Source organism: Pan troglodytes, chromosome 14 (assembly GCF_028858775.2).
Source record: "Pan troglodytes isolate AG18354 chromosome 14, NHGRI_mPanTro3-v2.0_pri, whole genome shotgun sequence".
Lineage (NCBI taxonomy): Eukaryota > Metazoa > Chordata > Mammalia > Primates > Hominidae > Pan > Pan troglodytes.
Window position 1 is genome coordinate 118927315 of NC_072412.2, and position 18763 is coordinate 118946077.

The 18763-nt window shown below is 47.1% G+C and overlaps 1 protein-coding gene across 4 annotated transcripts in view; it reads left to right on the top strand.

Moving 5' to 3' along the window:
- Positions 1-240: 240 nt before the first annotated feature.
- LAMP1 (lysosomal associated membrane protein 1) overlaps positions 241-18763 on the top strand; it is a 29493-nt gene continuing 10970 nt past the window's right edge. The window contains exons 1-3 of one of the 4 annotated variants that reach the window (XM_009427263.5): positions 241-5660; positions 14620-14741; positions 17765-17984. In XM_009427263.5, coding sequence (XP_009425538.1) covers positions 5600-5660; positions 14620-14741; positions 17765-17984 — 403 coding nt within the window. In that variant the 5' untranslated portion in view covers positions 241-5599. 4 annotated transcript variants of the gene reach the window in all.

Below are 18763 nucleotides of genomic sequence, written 5' to 3' on the forward strand. Positions count from 1 at the left end.
GTTAAAACTCCCTAATTATCATTTGAATAGAAAATCCCAGTATAAAGTCCTAATTTTCTCTTAAATGTTCTGTCTTTCTTAGGTCTGTGTATGGAAAAGACCTAGAAGCTTGACAAACCAGTTGCTAAAATAGATTGTGATCTCGATGAAAGTTGATCAGAGAAATTGGGTCATTCTCGCCACACCCAACTAAAACAGTCAAAGAGCCCGGGGAGAAAGCACTCAGGACACACAATGTTGCTCCAAAATGTAATTCTCTTCAAGCCTGGCAGTGAAAACTGCTGCTGTAACCTGAATCCAGTTCCATCCATGGCTGCTGAGACACCCGACAGCCCCAGAGGACAAACTTCCCCGCCCCTGCTGCCACCCACGCCCATGGACCCTGCCAGCTCCCGGACAGAGCTTTACCAACAGCAGGGAACTTTCTCTCAAGACCTTCCTCATTCTTATCGAACCCCGAATCTTCTCTTTGTTCTTCAAAGACACGCAGTTTGTGTGTATGCCCCTGTGAAATTGAATGAATCAAACATAAAGCCTTTGAAATTGTGAATTATCCTGAGCCTTGAAGGAAATGTGGCTATACGGCATAGGTCATGCCACACGCAGCTGCAACTTCTGCCTTTTTCCCTGTAAACAATAAAGACCAAATGGCACCGGAGATAAGACCCCCTCAGATCACTACCCCTCCTCATGGAGTCATAACGCAATCTTCCTTCAAATACAGAGATCCCTAACCAATGGAACCGCTGCGGCGTGTGCCCCTGGTCTCATATGAGAACTGTGGTGATCCTGCTGGAGCTTCTGTCTCTGCCTGGTAAGTGAAACCTGAGCTTCTCCACTTGGAAACGCTGACCCCATTTGTCTGCAGTCAGTGCCTTCCCGGGTGGCCATCCTCAAGCTCTGCACTCAAATACACACTATAGGTAATCAGATTTTCTGAATCTCATTATTTGCAGTTGACACCTGAATTGCAATGCTTTCTTCCCAAATAAAACATTAAATTTGGAGAGTCATCTCTACATTTTTGACTCTGACATCTCTAAAGACCATTTTTCATCAAAATAAACCAGGGCTTTTTTTTTTTTTTTTTTTTTTTTTTTTTTTTTTTTTAGACAGAGTCTCACTCTGTTGCCCAGGCTGGCGTGCAATGGCATGATCTCAGCTCACTGCAACCTCTGCCTCCCAGGTTTCAAGTGATTCTCATGTCTCAGCCTCTGGAGTAGCTGGGATTACAGGCGCACGCCAACACAGCCCGCTAATTGTTGTATTTTTAGTAGAGACAGGGTTTCAACATGTTGGCCAGGCTGGTCTCAAACTCCTGTCTTCACAGGATCCTCCCACCTCAGCCTCCCCAAGTGCTGGGATTACAGGTGTGAGCCACTGCGCCCAGCCCAAACCAGGGCTTCTTGATGAAATCATGGATTCCAACTGTGACCTAGAAATGCCCAAGGTGAGTTTAGCCGTAATGTTGGTAACTGGGCTGGACATAGTGGCTCCCATCTATAATCCCAGCATTTTGGGAGGCCGAGGTGGGATGGTCACTTGAGCCCAGGAGTTCACAACCAGCCTGAGCAACATAGCAAACCCTGTCTTTTATACAAAAGTAAAAATAAATTAGCCAGGTGTGACAGTGCGTGCCCGCAGTTGGAGGTGCCTGGGAGGCTGAGGTGGATGGCTCAGTTGCACCCAGAAGGATGAGGCTGCAGTGTTGGGCAACCCAGCCTGGGCAACACAGTGAGACCCTACCTCTAAAAAACATTTTTTAAGTAGTAACTGAAAGGCGGGTAATAGTGGTAGGCAAGGCGGGGATCATTATATTATTCTACTTTTATTTAAAATATCCTTTAGAATTGTTATAAAAAGACTACTTATCTCAATTTTTACCTATCAACCACTACTTTATTTCAAATACTGAGCCCATGTATCAGCTACCAAACCTGAACTCTTGTGGCAGAAACTGCAGAAGAAAATTTCAGGAGCCTGTTTCTTGTGCCAAGGGGGAAGCTAGGCCCTGTGGCCTGAGTCATGCAGCACGTTTGCAACTTCAGCTTCTTGGACTGGTTAGGCTGACAGGTGACCACACAGCCTCTTGTTCTTGTTTTGTAAATGACTAGGAGAGACCAGAGACCAGACTTCCCCGCTTCCCATTACTGATCTTTGCTGTGGACCAGCCGCCTCCTTCATTGTCCTGTGCATCTGTCCTAACTCAGACTAGATGGCACGACGACCCCGTGACGTAGTCCGTGTGGAACGCCAAACATACCTTTCCCAATAGGAAAAGACCACCTTGGCTAATCGGAGCACAGTAACTGTGCATTCACCCTCAGAGACAAAGATGCTGGAATTGTGTTAAGTTTCCCTAAACTTCATCTATAGAAATGATCCCAAACTGCTACATTTCAGAACACCGACTTCTGTTCTTTGGAATCTGTGCTTCCTGGGCGGCCTGTCCTCAAACTTTGCGCTTGAATAATCTCTCTTTAAAGTAGATTCTGACTCTTGATTATTTTAGGTTAACAATGTCTTCAGGGAAATATATTCCACACTAAATTCCTAACTTAAAAAAAACAAAGAAAAGCTATAAAAAAGTGAAAAAAAAAAAAAAAAGGTCAGGCGCGGTGGCTCATGCCTGTATTCCCAGCACTTTGGGAAGCCAAGAAGGGTGGATCACTTGAGGTCAGGAGTTCAACAGCCTGGACAACATAGTGAAACCCTGTCTCTACTAAAAACACAAAAATTAGCTGGGCATGGTGGTGCATGCCTGTGATCCCAGCCAATTTTTAAAAAATTGGCCAGGTGTGATGGTGTGCACCGGTAGTCCCATCTACTTAGGACGCTGAGGTGGGAAGGCCGCTTGAGGCTGCAGTGAGCCTTGATTCCAACACTGCACTCCAGCCTGGGAGACCGAGAGAAATCCTGTCACAAAACAAAACAAAACAAAAAAGAAAGAAGGGGGAAGAAAAGAAAAAGGAAAGAATCAGAAAAAGAAGAAAAAAAGAAAAAGAAAAGAAGGGAGGGAGGGAGTAGGGCATCACTTTGTCTAAATAATTGTAACCACAAAGAAGTGGAGACAGGTAAAGTAGATAGATGAGTATGGCCAGAGCATGGGGCAGCAGCAGGAAAGGAAAGAACAGATATGTATGGTTTGAACTAGATGAGTGTTTCTGAGCCTTTTTTTGATAAATGCCCTCCCTCCGTTCTGATACACACTTTAGGACACAGTGTGGGAATCATGTCATCTCTGAACCTCCTTCAACAAAGATTTTGTCCAGCATTAGATTCTATTTTTGCATTGTTAAGCAGGTTTTTGTTTTGCACCACAAAACTGTAATATTCAGTATGCTTGTTCAAACACCTCTCCCACTTTCTAAACCCTACTTCTAGCCTCCTTAAGAAGCAGTGGATCAGAGGAGTCCCTGAATTTAAACCTCCAGAGCTTCGCGTAATTGTCTCATTCCACTGCAGGGGAGAAAATATAATTTCTCTTCTTTCTCTCTTTATTAGTTGAGACATTCTCCTGAAAACAAAATTCAGAGCAACAGGAGAAACAAGCAGAAGTTTATTAGCACTTGCTGTACCCATCGTGTGAGAGGCCTCAGTTCAGAAGTATTTCTCTCTCAAGGCATGTTGTGAACAGCACAAGGTCAGACATAACCAGGTCCACACACGTTTATGTCTTTCCACAAGGTGGGAATATATTGATGCTATTTCAATTATAAAAGCCACGAGCTACGAGGAGTTGCCTCGAGACAATTCCCTTCAGTACTACTTGTTAACTTGGTAGAGCCATGGGCAGAGGCTCAAGCCACTCCACGTGTCAGTCAATACTGCAAACTATACATCATAGTGTACTTAAAATACAAACACTATGGTTTAAACATTCCCCATCAAACAAAGTAACATTGGACATCAAGAGAAAGAGGATAGGAAAAGGGGTTAATGGATCAATCCAAGGAAAGCAATGACGGGAACAAGGAGTGTATTCCAGCCTGATCCAGACAGAAGTCACTGTCTTCCAAGGAAGTCTTTGATGTGAGCAGATCCTTAGGCAGCAGATGCAGGGTGCTAAGCACAAGTGACAGCAAGGTGGGGTCTATCAAAATGCCAGTGTTGAATTGGTCAAATCCCACCCTTTTTAAGGTCACAGTCCTCTGGTGAGGACTGATAGTCAGTGCCTGGTCCTGTCTTTATCTGGCTGAGTGCTGTCTCTATTAACTAGGTGCACATCCAGTCCCCGTTGCTATGATGCCTTTTGAAATGTAAGATTAAATCTTTTTCTAAGATGTAGGTACTTATGCGACGGGTGCTTTATACAAAGCAGTAGCGTAGGGGCCTTAATTAAATAGTATTTTAACAAAAGGCCATAAATCCTATATGATGACAAGCCAAAAAACAGAGCATCTTCAGACTTCTAAAATGCAGGAGCCAGGCGCCGTGGCTCAGGCCTGTAATCTCAGCACTTTGGGAGGCCGAGGCGGGTGGATTGCTTGAGGTCAGGAGTTCGAGACCAGCCTGGCCAACTGGTGAAACCCCGTCTCTACTCAACATACAAAATCAGCCGGGCGTGGTGGCACGTGCCTGTAATCCCAGCTACTTGGGAGGCTGAGGCAAGAGAATCGCTTGAACCCGGGAGGCGGAGGTTACAGCGAGCCGAGATCGCGCCACTGCACTCCAGCCTGGGCGACAGAGCGAGACTCCGTCTCAAAAAAAAAACAAAAAAAAAACCACAAAGTGCTCGACAGGAACCTTCTGTAAGCCAAAGAGTATCGCCATCGCACCTTCACCTTCACCTTCACCTTGGGCAGCCTGGTGCCGTCTTCCCTCAGCCTGCGATTAACGAGCGGAAGGCCGCACTGACCCATTTCAGATCCCTTATTTCCTTCCTAAAACCACTCAAGAGTTTGGGCACAGTGGCCTCCCTGTGTGAGGAACTTGCTTCCCACTCACCAAAAGACAAACCCTTCGCCCATCCCTGGCCGCGCACCCGGCCGGTCACCCGCGCTGCCACCCAGACCACCCTCCTGTCCATAAAGAGCCCGCGTTTGGGACTCCTCGCAGGCTGAAGGGAGGCCTGGGCGTCCGCGCTCCGTCTGCCCTTTCTCCCCTCGCGGGCTTCCTCTTTCCTCACTTTCTCCCGCCACTACTCTTCCTCTTCCTTTTCCGCGAACCCAGCCCACTTCCCGTTTCAGGACCTCGGCTCGGCCCCAGTCCCCCGGACCAGGCCGGGTCACGTGGGTCCAGGGTCACGTGCCGCTGCGGATCACGTGTCGGCCTGCATCACGCGTGAGGGGGCGCGCGGTGCTGGAAGCTGCCGCACCTGCGGGGAGCCGAGCCGCCGGCGCTCGACGCGCGCGCTCTCGCGAGACCCGCGGGATCACGTGACGCCCGGGCGCGGCGCAGCTCACGTGACAAGCGCTGCCGGCCGCGGGGTCTTCTTCGTGCCGGCGTCGCAGTGGCCGGGCCTCTTGCGTCTGGTAACGCCGCTGTCTCTAACGCCAGCCCTTGGCGCCCGCGCCCCGCCGCCGCAGCGCCCGGCAGTCCGCGGCCCAACCGCCGCCCGCGCCCCCGCTCCCCGCACCGTACCCGGCCGCCTCGCGCCATGGCGGCCCCCGGCAGCGCCCGGCGACCCCTGCTGCTGCTACTGCTGTTGCTGCTGCTCGGTGAGGGGGTCGAGGCGGGGCCTGGGAGCGGCGGGACCGGGCGGAGCCGAGGTCCCTGGGTCTTGAGGGCGGGGGACTGCCGGGTCGTTGTCCCGCGGGTCGCCCCGCACCCACTGCTCCTAGTCCCGGCCGGCTCTGCCCGCGGGCGGGTGTTTCTCTCGGGGTCGTAGGGTCGGAGCGGAGCTCAATGGCAGGTGCTTGGGGGACCAGGAGGTCTCATCCCAGGACATGGCTCCTCTAAGGTCTGTCTCACTGAACTCAGTTTTTTTGTGGTGTTGAGTGCGAAAGGGAACTTCCGATGGCTTGCTCGGCGGTCTGGTGCTTTCAGGTCGTTAAGTTTCCTGGCAAGTTGAGGCGGTGAGATCTAGACGAGGCTGCGCCGCCGAAGGTGGCAGGGACGTCTGTGGTCTCAGCTCCCGGGTGGGTGACCTAGATCAAGCTCTTCCCAACATGGATTTCACCCAGGACAGGGAGAAGCCGGTGCGAGCATTCCCCACCTTTGTACTTGAACCTTTCTCCTCTTTCAGCGGTGTGGAGGAGATGCGAGTGTATTTATGTTGTTGTGAATTCACATGTATGTTAAAATAATTTTTAAAGTTATCTTTGGGATTTCACAAGATTCCGTAGTAGACAAGATGAGGGAAAGCTGGCGTCAGACTCACGGTGGCAATGTTCATGTCTAGTAAGTAGTTTAAAGAGCGACGTTCCTGTAGGCCGAAATGCGGGACCCGGGAACACGTGGGGAAGCACCCTTCTCTTCTGTCAGTTTATAGAGCTCAGATGGGCAGTAGGTGCTCAATATTGTATTGACTAGTGAATTTCGTTCTCATTTATTGTCTTAATAAGAGGATGTGTGCTGTCTCTTTAAGACAGTCCGGATTGCCCCCCCCAACACTATTCTCTCACCTCCTCCCCCCGCCGCCCTCCCCCGTAATATGAGAAGATTATCTTAAGTGCCAGGATCTGAAAGGTGATGTAGAATCAAGCTGGTGGAGTGTATGTGAGTTAAGTAGATATAGAAATACACTCCTGTACACATCTGCCTTGACTTCTTTAAATCCCTCAGTCCGATCCAGCTGTAAAACTCTGTTACTGTGAGTGAATGGATTTTGGCTTCCCTTTTTTGTTTTGCCTGTTGTGTAAAATGAATTCTTTGAACTGCCTGAATAGCCACAGAGATGAACTTATTCCAATAGTAAGCCTGAAGCCTTGCTCAGCTCCTGCGACAAGGTCAGGTGTAGTTAATGAAAGGAGTTGCAGAAACAAGTTTTGTCATGTCACAGCAACTGCATTGTTCTTTGTTACAGATGCTCACAAGCCTCATAACTTTGATGTTTTGTTTCATGTTTTAAAAACTCACTTCAGGCCGGGAGCAGTGGCTCACGCCTTTAATCCCAACACTTTGGGTGGCCGAGGCGGATGGATCATGGGGTCAGGAGTTCGAGACCAGCCTGGCCAATATGGCGAAACCCAGTCTCTACGAAAATACAAAAATTAGCTGGGCATGGTGGCGCACGCCTGTAATCCCAGCTACTTGGCAGGCTGAGGCAGAAGAATTGCTTGAACCCGGGAAGCAGAGGTTGCAGTGAGCTGAGATCAAGCCACTGCACTCCAGCCTGGGCAACTGAGGGAGACTCCGTCTCAAAAAAAAAAAAAAAAAATTAACTTTAAAAATGAAGAGAAAAAATCCATAACTCCCTAATATTGTGATTGGAATATTGCTTGTGTATTCAGTCTTCTAAGATCTGTTCCATTATATCTTTTATGTTTACAATCTTAACTTTTTTTTTTGAGGTGGAGTTGCTCTGTGCCCAGGCTGGAGTGCAGTGGCACAACCTCGGCTCACTACAACTTCTGCCTCTTGGGTTCGAGCAATTCTTCTGCCTCAGCTTCCTGAGTAGCTGGGATTACAGGCACCCGCCACTATGCTAGGCTAATTTATGTATTTTTGGTAGGGACTAGGTTTCACTATGTTGGTTAGACTGGTCTCAATCTCCTGACCTCGCGATCCGCCTCCCTCTGCCTCCCAAAGTGCTGGGAGTACGGGTTTGAGCCACCGTGCTTGGCCCAACAATTTTTTTTTTTTTTTGAGGCAGAGTCTCACTCTGTCACCCAGGCTGGAGTGCAGTGGCGTGATCTCCGTTCACTGCAGCCTCCGCCTCTTGTGTTCAAGCAGTTCTCCTGCCTCAGCCTCCCTAGTAGCTGGGACTACAGGTGCGCGCCACCATGCCTGGCTAATTTTTGTAGTTTTAGTAGAGATGGGGTTTCACCATGCTGGCCAGGCTGGTCTCGAACTGACCTCGTGATCCACCTGCCTCAGACTCCCAAAGTGCTGGGATTACAGCCATGAGCCACCGTGCCTGGCCAAAATCCAACTTTTAAAAAAGGCCTTTTAACAACTTGCATTTAAAGATTTAAAATGTTTATTTTAATGTGCGATTTCACCAAAAACCCTTTTTTCTTAAAGAAACTACTCAATTACAAATTTCCACTATATTAATAATTAGGCATTGTTTAAAGCTACTGTGTTTTGAATACTTAGAAAGCTCAAACATGAACTGAAACTTGTCCTGATAGATAGGATTAGCTGTGATTGCGTAATGTGACCCTTTAAACCGTTGATGTCAGCAGGATGACCGCCTTACCCTTTCCACTTGAACAACTATCACTTAGGAGGTTTGAACAATTTTATACTCGGCTGGGTGCAGTGGTTCACGCCTGTAATCTCAGCACTTTGGGAGGCCCAGGTGGGCGGATCAGCTGAAGTCAGGGGTTTGAGACCAGCCTGGCCAATGTGGTGAAACCCCGTCTCTACTAAGAATACAAAAATTAGCCAGGCGTGGTGTGGTGGCAGGCGCCTGTAATTCCAGCTACGTGGGAGGCTGAGGCAGGAGAATTGCTTGAACCTGGGAGGCAGGGGTTGCAGGGAGCTGAGATCGTGCCATTGCACTCCAGCCTGGGCAACAAAATCGAAACTCAATGTCAAAAAAAAAAAAAAGAAAAGAAAAAGAAAAGAAAAGAAAGAAAAGCTGGGTGTGGTGGCTCACGCCTGTAATCCCAGCACTTTGGGAGGCTGAGGCAGGCCGATCACTAGGTCAAGAGATCGAGACCATCCTGGCCACAACATGGTGAAACTCCGTCTCTATTCTTTTTAAAAATATTTTTAAAAAGTTAGCCAGGCGTGGTGGCACAGGCCTGTAGTCCCAGTTACTCAGGAGGCTGAGGCAGGAGAACTGCTTGAACCCGGAAGGTGGAGGTTGCAGTGAGCCGAGATCGTGCCACTGCTCTTCAGGGCGACAGAGCGAGACTCCATCTCAAAAAAACAAAGAAAAAAATTTTTTTTCTACTAACTAATGTTACCTTTGATTGTGCAGATTGTCAGTTATGCAGTGGAAAGAATGAATTTGTCAGCAGATTTGAGGTCAGAATGTCTTTGTAGCCCTGTAATTTTGAATTTGTATTGCATTAGCCCCATCCCAGACAACGTTACCCTTTCTTCTCTGTACCCAAGACTTCTATTGCATGTGCTTCTACATGGTAACATCTGTTCGGCTGCACTGGGATTATTTTTGCCTGTGTATCTCCCTTCCTTAACTGACAGGTAGTAAGTGCTGAGTACATATATGAAGAAAGGATCAATTTTATAGCAGCGGCTCTCAAACATATGCATGGATCCACACGATCAGCTTTTTAGAAATATACATACCACAGCGAGGCACAGTGGCTCGTGCCTGTCATCTCAGTGCTTTGAGGCTAAGGCAGGAGGATTGCTTGAGATCAGCCTGGGCAACATGGCGAGACCAGTGTCTCTACAAAAAAAATTAAAAAGAAATATACGGCCGGGCGCGGTGGCTGTCACGTGTAATCCTAACACTTTGGGAGGCTGAGGTGGGTGGATTGCCTGAGCTCAGGAGTTCGAGACCAGCCTGGGCAATATGGTGAAATCCCATCTCTACTAAAATACAAAAAAAATTAGTCGGGCATGGTGGCGTGCCCCTGTAGTCGTAGCTACTTGGAAGGCTGAGGTAGGAGAATTGCTTGAGCCCAGGAGGCGGAGGTTGCAGTGAGCGAAGATCACGCTACTGGACTCCAGCCTGGGTGACAGAGTGACACTCTGTTTCCATTAAAAAAAAATATATATATATATATGTATATATTTACACGCACACACACACACACACACACACACACTTATACCTTGCCTCTAGAGGTTGTGATTCAGTACCTGGGATGGTATTTTTTTCCTTTAGTTCTTCATAAATGATTGTGCATCATTGGTTAAGTAGAATAAAAATACCATATTTAAAAGAATCAAGCCAAGAAAAACTAAGATGTGATTTCTTTTTTTTTTTTTTTTTTTTGAGTCGTAGTTTCACTCTTGTTGCCCAGGCTGGAGTGCAATGGCGCAATCTTGGCTCACTGCAACTTCCGCCTCCCGGGTTCAAGTGATTCTCCTGCCTCAGCCTCCCGAGTACCAGGGATTACAGGCATGCGCCACCATGCCCGGCTAATTTTGTATTTTTAGTGGTGATAGGGTTTCTCCATGTTTGGTCAGGCTGGTCTCAAACACCTAACCTCAGGTGATCTGCCCACCTCGGCCTCCCAATGTGCTGGGATTACAGGCGGGAGCCACCACGCCCAGCCTAAGATGTAATTTCTTAATAAATTGTTTTTTCTTCTTTTTTTGAGACAGTCTCTTTATGTTGTCCAGTCTGGAGTGCAGTGGCACGATCTCAGCTCACTGCAACCTCCACCTCCCGGGTTCAAGTGATTCTTCTGCCTCAGCCTCCCGAGTAGCTGAGACTACAGGCACGCGCCACCATGCCCATCTAATTTTTGTATATTTTTTTTAGTAGAGACCGGGTTTCACCATGCTAGCTAGGCTAGTCTCAAACTCTTGACCTCAGGTGATCCGCCTGCCTCAGCCTCCCAAAGTGCTGGGATTACAGGCATGAGCCGCTATGCCCGGCCTAATTTTTTAAAATGAAGTTTTTTACTCATTTCTTCAGATGGTAATCTTTAATGTCAAAAGCAAGTATTTCTTAATTTTTATTTATTTTAATTCAAAAAAATTAAATATTTTTTTCAAGAGACAAAGTCTTGCTGTGTTGACCAGCCTGGTCTGGAACTCCTAACCTCAAGCAGTCCTCCGCTTCCTCAGCCTCCCAAAGTGCTGAGATTACAGGCATGAGCCACTGCACCCAGCCAGTGTTTCCTCATTGGAAGCCCGTTCCCTCAGTCATCAAGTGCTGGAGAGGCAGTGTGGCTCAGAAGTGGCACGTCCTGTGAGTCAGAAGACCCCCTTCTAGATCTAGGTCTCCGCCACTCGCTAGCTGTGTGACCTGGGTGGGTTAGTTGACCTCTCTATGCCTTAATCTCCCTATGAAGAGTTGTCATGATAACTGGGATGTGCTTAGAGCAGCACCTGGCACAAAGTAAGTGCATTGCAAGTGCTTGTTAAATGAGATAGTTTTTGATGTTTTGTGTCAGATACTGAGGATTGAATGATGAACTTGATGGGAACCCTCTGTGCCTGTGCAGATGTTTAATAACAGCTGACATCAAAGCTGGCGTCAGTGCCGGGCACCAAATGCTCAGCTGCTCCGACAGCCCTGAGGCCTTGGCACTCTCTCCTCCTGCTCGTGGGTGCAGAGACTGGGGACTGGGCTCTGCTACTGGCCATGGTTGCACAGCTAGTAAGTGCTGCAAGAACCTCCAAGAACTGAGGGCTGTGACTCAGAAGCACGCATGCTTCCCACAGCCGCACTTGTTTCAGAGAACAGAATTTCTCCCAAGTGGGGGTATTTTGAAGCCACAGTTACTCCTTTATGTGATCCCTGGAGAAGTGGTCCTGTTCGTGTCTGAGTACAGGACTGCCGGAGATAGCAGTCACCAGTAGGCCAGGGTGCCCACCTTGGAGATGCTGCCAACGGCTGTCCTGTTGGGCTGTGACACCTGTCAGGTTACTGGAAACATTGTAACTTACTTGAGGTTTTTTGTCTTTTTTTTTTTTTTTCTACCCAATTGCCTCTGTTGTGGAGGTTTTTAAAAAAACTTCTGACCCTTAGCATGCATACATTTCCTCCTCAAGCTCTGTGTGCTGATGCTCTTATTTTCCTCTATACCAAAATTGCCTTCTGAGGGTAAGTTTATTTTAATAACTCAAAATTCCTGGGTCTCTCCAGAGTAATACAGGCATCTTGTGCTGCCAAAGCTTACTTTAAATTTATTTAAATGATATTTCTTTGTTTTCCTCTGAAAGCTGAGACCTGGCTGGGCATGGTGGCTTACACCCATAATCCCAGCACTTTGTGAGGCCGAGGCAGGTGGATCACTTGAGGCGAGGAGTTGGAGACCAGCCTGGCCAACGTGGCAAAACCCTGTCTACTCCGTCTCTACTAAAAATACAAAAAGTAGCCAGACATGGTGGTACAAACCTGTAGTCCCAGCTACTCAGGAGGCTGAGGCACGAGAATCGCTTGAACCTGGGAGGTGGAGGGCTACTGCACTCCAGCCTGGGCAAGAATGAGACTCAGTCTCTAAAAAATAAAAATAAAAAAGCTGAAACCCTCAGCATATTTACTAAGTGAAAAAAAAATTGTATAATTGAAAAATGACTTAGTTTGAAATATTTCCTAATGAAGTGCTTCGGGTCAGTGAAAAGTGTTTGAGGAAACTTATAAAAGGGCAGCTTAATAAAAGCCAGCCTATGGCTGCTCCCATGTGGGCATCCGGGTTGTCAGTGGTGACTGTGGGCCCTGTGACTCCTCAGCTGAGGGCGGGGTGGGCAGTGGCCCTGTCCACGCTGAGCTCCAGTCAGTGTTAAGTCTCTGGCGTCTGCTGTGTCTGCCTGTCCGCTGCTTCTGCCTTGCTGGCGTCTGCTGTAGCTTCTGTTCACTCATCTGATCTCTCACAAGAGTGAGGATATTTTGTCTGTTTTTAGAAACCTTTACTATGTCAAAAATAAGTGGTAGAATCTTCTCTAGATTCTCTAGATTCATTGGAAATGCCGTTAGTATGATCCTGCCTGAGTGTTGCAGAGTGTGGCTTGAAAAACCAAGCAAAGCAGACAGTAGATTGGAGGTTTCCTTGCACGCCCTACTTTGTTTCATTGTCGTGTAGCACCTTTTCTTTTTCTTTTTTTTTTTTTGAAACAGAGTTTTGCTCTTGTCACCCAGGCTGGAGGGCAGTGGTGCAATCTCGACTCACTGCAATCTCGGCCTCCCTGGTTCAAGTGATTCTCCTGCCTCAGCCTCCCTAGTACCTGGGATTACAGGCACCCGCCACCTTGCCCAGATAATTTTTGTATTTTTAGTAGAGACGGGGTTTCACCATGTTGGGTAGGCTGGTCTTGAACTCCTGACTTCGTGATCCACCTGCCTCAGCTTCCCACCAAAGTGCTGGGATTACAGGCGTGAGCCACTGTGCCCGGCAGCACCTTTTCTTTATGGACATAGATTTTGGTATTTCCTTTACCAAAGGGAAGATAGGTGGGACTACTTCTGGTTATATGCTTTGCTTTAGGCTTGAAGAATAGTTGCTCTAAAGATTTTACTTTGTGAAAGACCCAAGGTTGAAGTGAGTCGGATTCATCGGAATCCATTACTTTTCCAGGGAATAGGATTTTAAATGAAAAGCTAAGCATCCTCTCTTTCAATATCTGCCCTCACAGTGTGCCTGAGTTGCATTTACACTTAGAGTGACAGATGAGACTCGGTTGTGTGTGTGGTTGGAAGGCTGTGCTCACGCAGTGTGAGATCAGCCCCTGGGTGGTGAGCGCTCACTGGACTGGCATGCACGAACTTGTAGTGGCAGAGACAAGTGAAAGCATGTCATTTCTGCATGGATCCCAGTGGTGGCAGATAGGTGTTTGGCGTTAGAACAGGCAGAAACACCTGTTTTCCAATCTGTAATGAAAGAACTGTGTAATAACATGCAATTTGTACAATTACCAGTGTCTCTACCATAGTGATCAGATTACATTTGTTGCCAAGCATCTTGATCAGGGAAGTGGAGTATGAGTAAGTCAGAGAGGAAATATTTAGCAGTGACCACTGTCAAGCTGGAAAGACCTATAGAGCTTCCATTCTGTCCCTTTGCTTCAGGATGGGGAAGGGAAGCCACTCCACTGATGTGTAGTGCTGTGAGGACCTTTCTGAAATTGGGCAAAGAGCTCAGCACTTTGAGTCCATGAGAAATAAAACTGACCAGACGTTAAGTAGCAGGTGAGGACCACAGTGAAAGATCCTGCAGCCTCTCCCATGGATTTCTGCAGATGGGTGAGTTGTGCCTTCAAGGCACCACGTCTTACAGAGATCCTCTGAGAAAGGTGGAGCAGCGTATGCCTAGGATGATGCAGAAATTGACATGTGCCTTCCTGATAAGTGTTCTGAAATAAAGCACTAAATAGCAGTAGACTAGGTTGGCAAACTCAATCAGATGGGCTTAGAGATAACAATTCCAGAATAGTATCCGCAAGGGACAGGGCACCAGGTGAACTGGCTGCGTAATCCATGTGTCTGGTTGTTCATTGAATTTAAGGAACACAGTGGAGGCTGGGTGCAGTGGCTGACACCTATAATCCCAACACTTTGGGAGGCCAAGGTGGGTGGATCACCTGAGGTCAGGAGTTCAAGACCAGCCTGGCCAAAGTGGCAAAACCCCGTCGCTACTAAAAACAGAAATTAGCTGGGTTTGGTGGCACATGCCTGCAGTTCCAGCTACTCGGGAGGCTGAGGCAGGAGAATTGCTTGAACCTGGGAGGTGGAGGTTGCAGTGAGCTGAGATCACGCCACTGCACTCCAGCCTGGCGACAGTGAGACTCCGTCTCAAAAAAAAAAAGAGAAACAGTGGAATCTTGTAATAAAAGCCATCACTGCTACAGCTGTGGAAAATGGGAATACTCGGTCGTATTTTCTGGACAGTTTTTGATGGTCTCCATCTTCCCTGGAATTGACAGGCCTCGTGCATTGTGCGTCAGCAGCAATGTTTATGGTGAAAAATGGCAACGGGACCGCGTGCATAATGGCCAACTTCTCTGCTTCCTTCTCAGTGAACTATGACACCAAGAGTGGCCCTAAGGTAGGAAACACCAGGGCACTTCATGCTTCCCTTGTGTGTGTGGAAAGATGATTTTTAACATTTCAACCAAGTCTTTGAAAAATGGCCCCATCTGAACATGGTGCTTTTCCTATCTGCATATCTCCTTTTGGTGTTGTCAGTAACCTGCGCTGTCATGTGCCATAGCCACAGGCACAGTAACAAACCTGTATATGTGCTGCACCTCACTGTTCATCATGAACATTTTTCTTTTCTTTTTTTTTTTGAGACGGAGTCTTGCTCTGTCGCCCAGGCTGGAGTGCAGTGGCGCGATCTCTGCTCACTGCAAGCTCCACCTCCTGGGTTCATGCCATTCTCCTGCCTCAGCCTCCCCAGTAGCTGGGACTACAGGCGCTCGCCCCCACGCACAGCTAATATTTTGTATTTTTAGTAGAGATGGGGTTTCACTGTGTTAGCCTCGATGGTCTCAGTCTCCTGACCTCGTGATCCACCCGCCTCGGCCTCCCAAAGTGCTGGGATTACAGGTGTGAGCCACCGCGCCCAGCCTATCATCAACATTTTTCTAGTTTTCTTTTTTTTTTTGAGACGGAATCTTGCTTTGTCGCCCAGGCTGGAGTGCAGTGGTACGATCTGAGCTCGCCACAACCTCCGTCTCCTGGTTTCAAGCAGTTCTCCTGCCTTAGCCTCCTGAGTAGCTGGGACTACAGGTGCCCACCACCACGCCTGGCTGATTTTTGTATTTTTGGTAGAGACGGGGTTTCACCATGTTGGCCAGGGTGGTCTCAAACTCTTGACCTCAAGTGATCTGCCTGCCTTGGCCTCCCAAAGTGTTGGAATTACAGGGGTGAGCCACCGCTCCCAGCTCTAGTTTTCTTCGTGATTGTCTTTTATAATCATAATGTAATACTTTATTATGTTAATTCACCATAATTTGTTACACACTCCCCTATTAGTAATTGGTAAGTTGTCTTGAATCTTTTTCATGCTCTGTGAATGTGGCTTTTTTGATTTAGAGAGTTATACTGCAAGAAATGTATATAAATGGTTGGTTGACATGCAATGCAAACACTGTACTAGTTTGATTAAAATGTTCCTTAGTGGTTTTGTTGAAATGGCTTTGTGTTTCTTTGGGATGACTAAAGCCTTTTGGAATAACAAAATATTTTTAAAATCCAAGACATAGTAAGATCTTATCTCTTTAAAAAAAAAAAAAAAAAAAAAAGCCAGACATGGTGGAGTGTGCCTGTGGTCCCAGCTACTTGGGAGGCTGAGGTGGGAGGATGGCTTGAGCCTGTGAGATCGAGGCTGCAGTGAGCTATGATCTTGCCACTGCACTCCAGCCTGGGTGACAGAGCGAGACCATCTCCAAAAAAAAAAAAAAAAATCCAGTCTCAAATTATAAATACTTGTCAAAGCCTTTTTTCTTTTTTCTGAGACAGAGTCGCACTCTGTCCCCCAGGTGGCTGGAGTACAGTGCCAAGATCTCGGCTCACTGTGTCCTCCACCTCCCAGGTTTGAGTGAGTCTCGTGCCTCAGCCTCCTCAGTAGGTGGGACATCAGGTGCGTGCCACCATGGCCAGCTAATTATTTGTATTTTTAGTAGAGACGGGGTTTTGCTATGTTGGCCAGGCTGGTCTTAAACTACTGGCCTCAAGTGATCTGCCCACCTTGGCCTCCCAAAGTGCTGGGATTACAGGTGTGAGCTACCGTACCTGGCCTCCAAGCACTTTTTTTTTTTTTTTTTTTTTTTGAGGCAGAGTTTTGCTCTTGTCACCCAGGCTGGAGTACAATGGCGCGTTCTTGGCTCACTGCAACCTCTGCCTCTTGGGTTCAAGCAATTCTTCTGCCTCAGCCTCCCAAGTAGCTAGGATTACAGGCATGCGCCCAGCTAATTTTTGTATTTTTAGTAGAGACAGGGATTCTCCATGTTGGTCAGGCTGGTCTCAAACTCCTGACCTCAGGTGATCTGCCCACCTCAGCCTCCCCAAGTGCTGGGATTACAGGCGTGGCCCAGCGTACCTGGTCTCCAAGCACTTTTTATTTAATTTCTACATCACTTTTTTAATGTTTGGTTTTGGTGGTTGGATTTTTAAAATATTCTGTTATAAATTATGTTTCACAAGTGAGGTCACCTATATGCTGTTATGCACTTTGTTATTTCACAAAACATGTCTTTATCACCTTGTGTAGTTTCGTGTTGTTTTTTGGCCCACATTACTATACTGCTTCACTGTAGTTCATTTGACCTATCTAGTTTACTTTGATGAACATTAAGTGGTTTTCCAGTTGCTCGTTTTGCTTATAGTAGTAAATTTAAACATTTCTGCTATAAACACCTTCTTTGTTTAAAGAAACATTATTTAAATGAACATTTCTATAGTAAAAAAGTAGTGATAGCTTTTCTCAAATATATATCTCACCCTGAAGCTGGTGTGAATTGTTTCAACTTCAAGACGCTTTAAATTCTGTTATAAATTATATTAACAGAAAATGAATTTATGGGGTTGTTTTGTTTTGTTTGGAGACAGAGTCTTGCTCTGTTGCCCAGGCTGGAGTGCAGTGGTGCAGTCGTAGTTCACTGCAGCCTCAAACCTAGGCTCAAGCAATCCTCCTGCCTCAGCCTCCTGAGTAGCTGGGACGACAGGCAGACACCACCATGTCTGATTAGTTTATTTTGTTTTTGTAGAGATGGGGTCTTGCTATGTTGCCCAGGCTGGTCTTGAACTCCTGGGCTCAAGCAATCCCCCCCACCTCAGCCTCCCAGAGTGTTAGGATTACAGGTGTGAGCCACCATGCCCAGCTGCAAAGTTTTGATTATATGAATTATTAAGCCAACTTTCTCTTATACCTGAAATACTTTTCAGTCTTTTACTGACATGTAATACTAACCTTTTTTTGGTTTATATTAAAAATGAGTACCTCAGTAGTGATATCTTAGTTGGAAATGAAGTATAAGTTTATATCAGACTTACAGAAAATCTCTTTCTTTGAACTTTTAATAACCTGCATCCCAATTGGGTTACATTTAATTGTGTTTATTCTAGAACATGACCTTTGACCTGCCATCAGATGCCACAGTGGTGCTCAACCGCAGCTCCTGTGGAAAAGAGAACACTTCTGACCCCAGTCTCGTGATTGCTTTTGGAAGAGGACATACACTCACTCTCAATTTCACGAGAAATGCAACACGTTACAGCGTCCAGCTCATGAGTTTTGTTTATAACTTGTCAGACACACACCTTTTCCCCAATGCAAGCTCCAAAGGTAAGAACCAAAATGGGCCCATTATGAAGTGATAGAAAATTGGGTTGGAGGATTGTCTAAAGTTACTTTTACCTAAGAAGTACAGGCTGGGTGTGGTGGCTCACACCTGTAATCCTAGCACTTTGGGAGGCTAAGGCAGACAGATCACTTGAGGTCAGGAGTTTGAGACCAGCCTGGCCAACATTGCGAAACACTATCTCTACTAAAAATACTAAAATTATCCAGGTGTGGTGGCGGGCATCTGTAATCCCAGCTACTCGGGAGGCTGAGGCAGGAGAATCACTTGAACCCAGGAGGCAGAGGTTGCAGTGAGCCGAGATGGTGCCACTGCACTCCAGCCTAGGCGACCAAGTGAGACTGTCTCTAAAAAATAAAAAACACGCAGCCAGGCGCGGTGGCTCACGCCTGTAATCCCAGCACTTTGGGAGGCCGAGGTGGGCAGATCATGAGGTCAGGAGTCCGAGACCAGCCTGATCAACATGGTGAAACCCCCTCTCTACTAAAAATACAAAAATTAGCTGGGCGTGGTGGCGCGCGCCTGTAGTCCCAGCTACTCAGGAGGTTGAGGCAAGAGAATCCCCTGAACCCAGAAGGCGGAGGTTGCAGTGAGCCGAGATCACGCCACTGTGCTCCAGCCTGGGCGACAGGGCGAGACTCTTGTCTCAAAAAAAATAAAAAACACATAAAGTAAACTAAGTACTATAAGTAGTTTGCAATTGTGATTTTTTTTTTTAATCTAGAAATCAAGACTGTGGAATCTATAACTGACATCAGGGCTA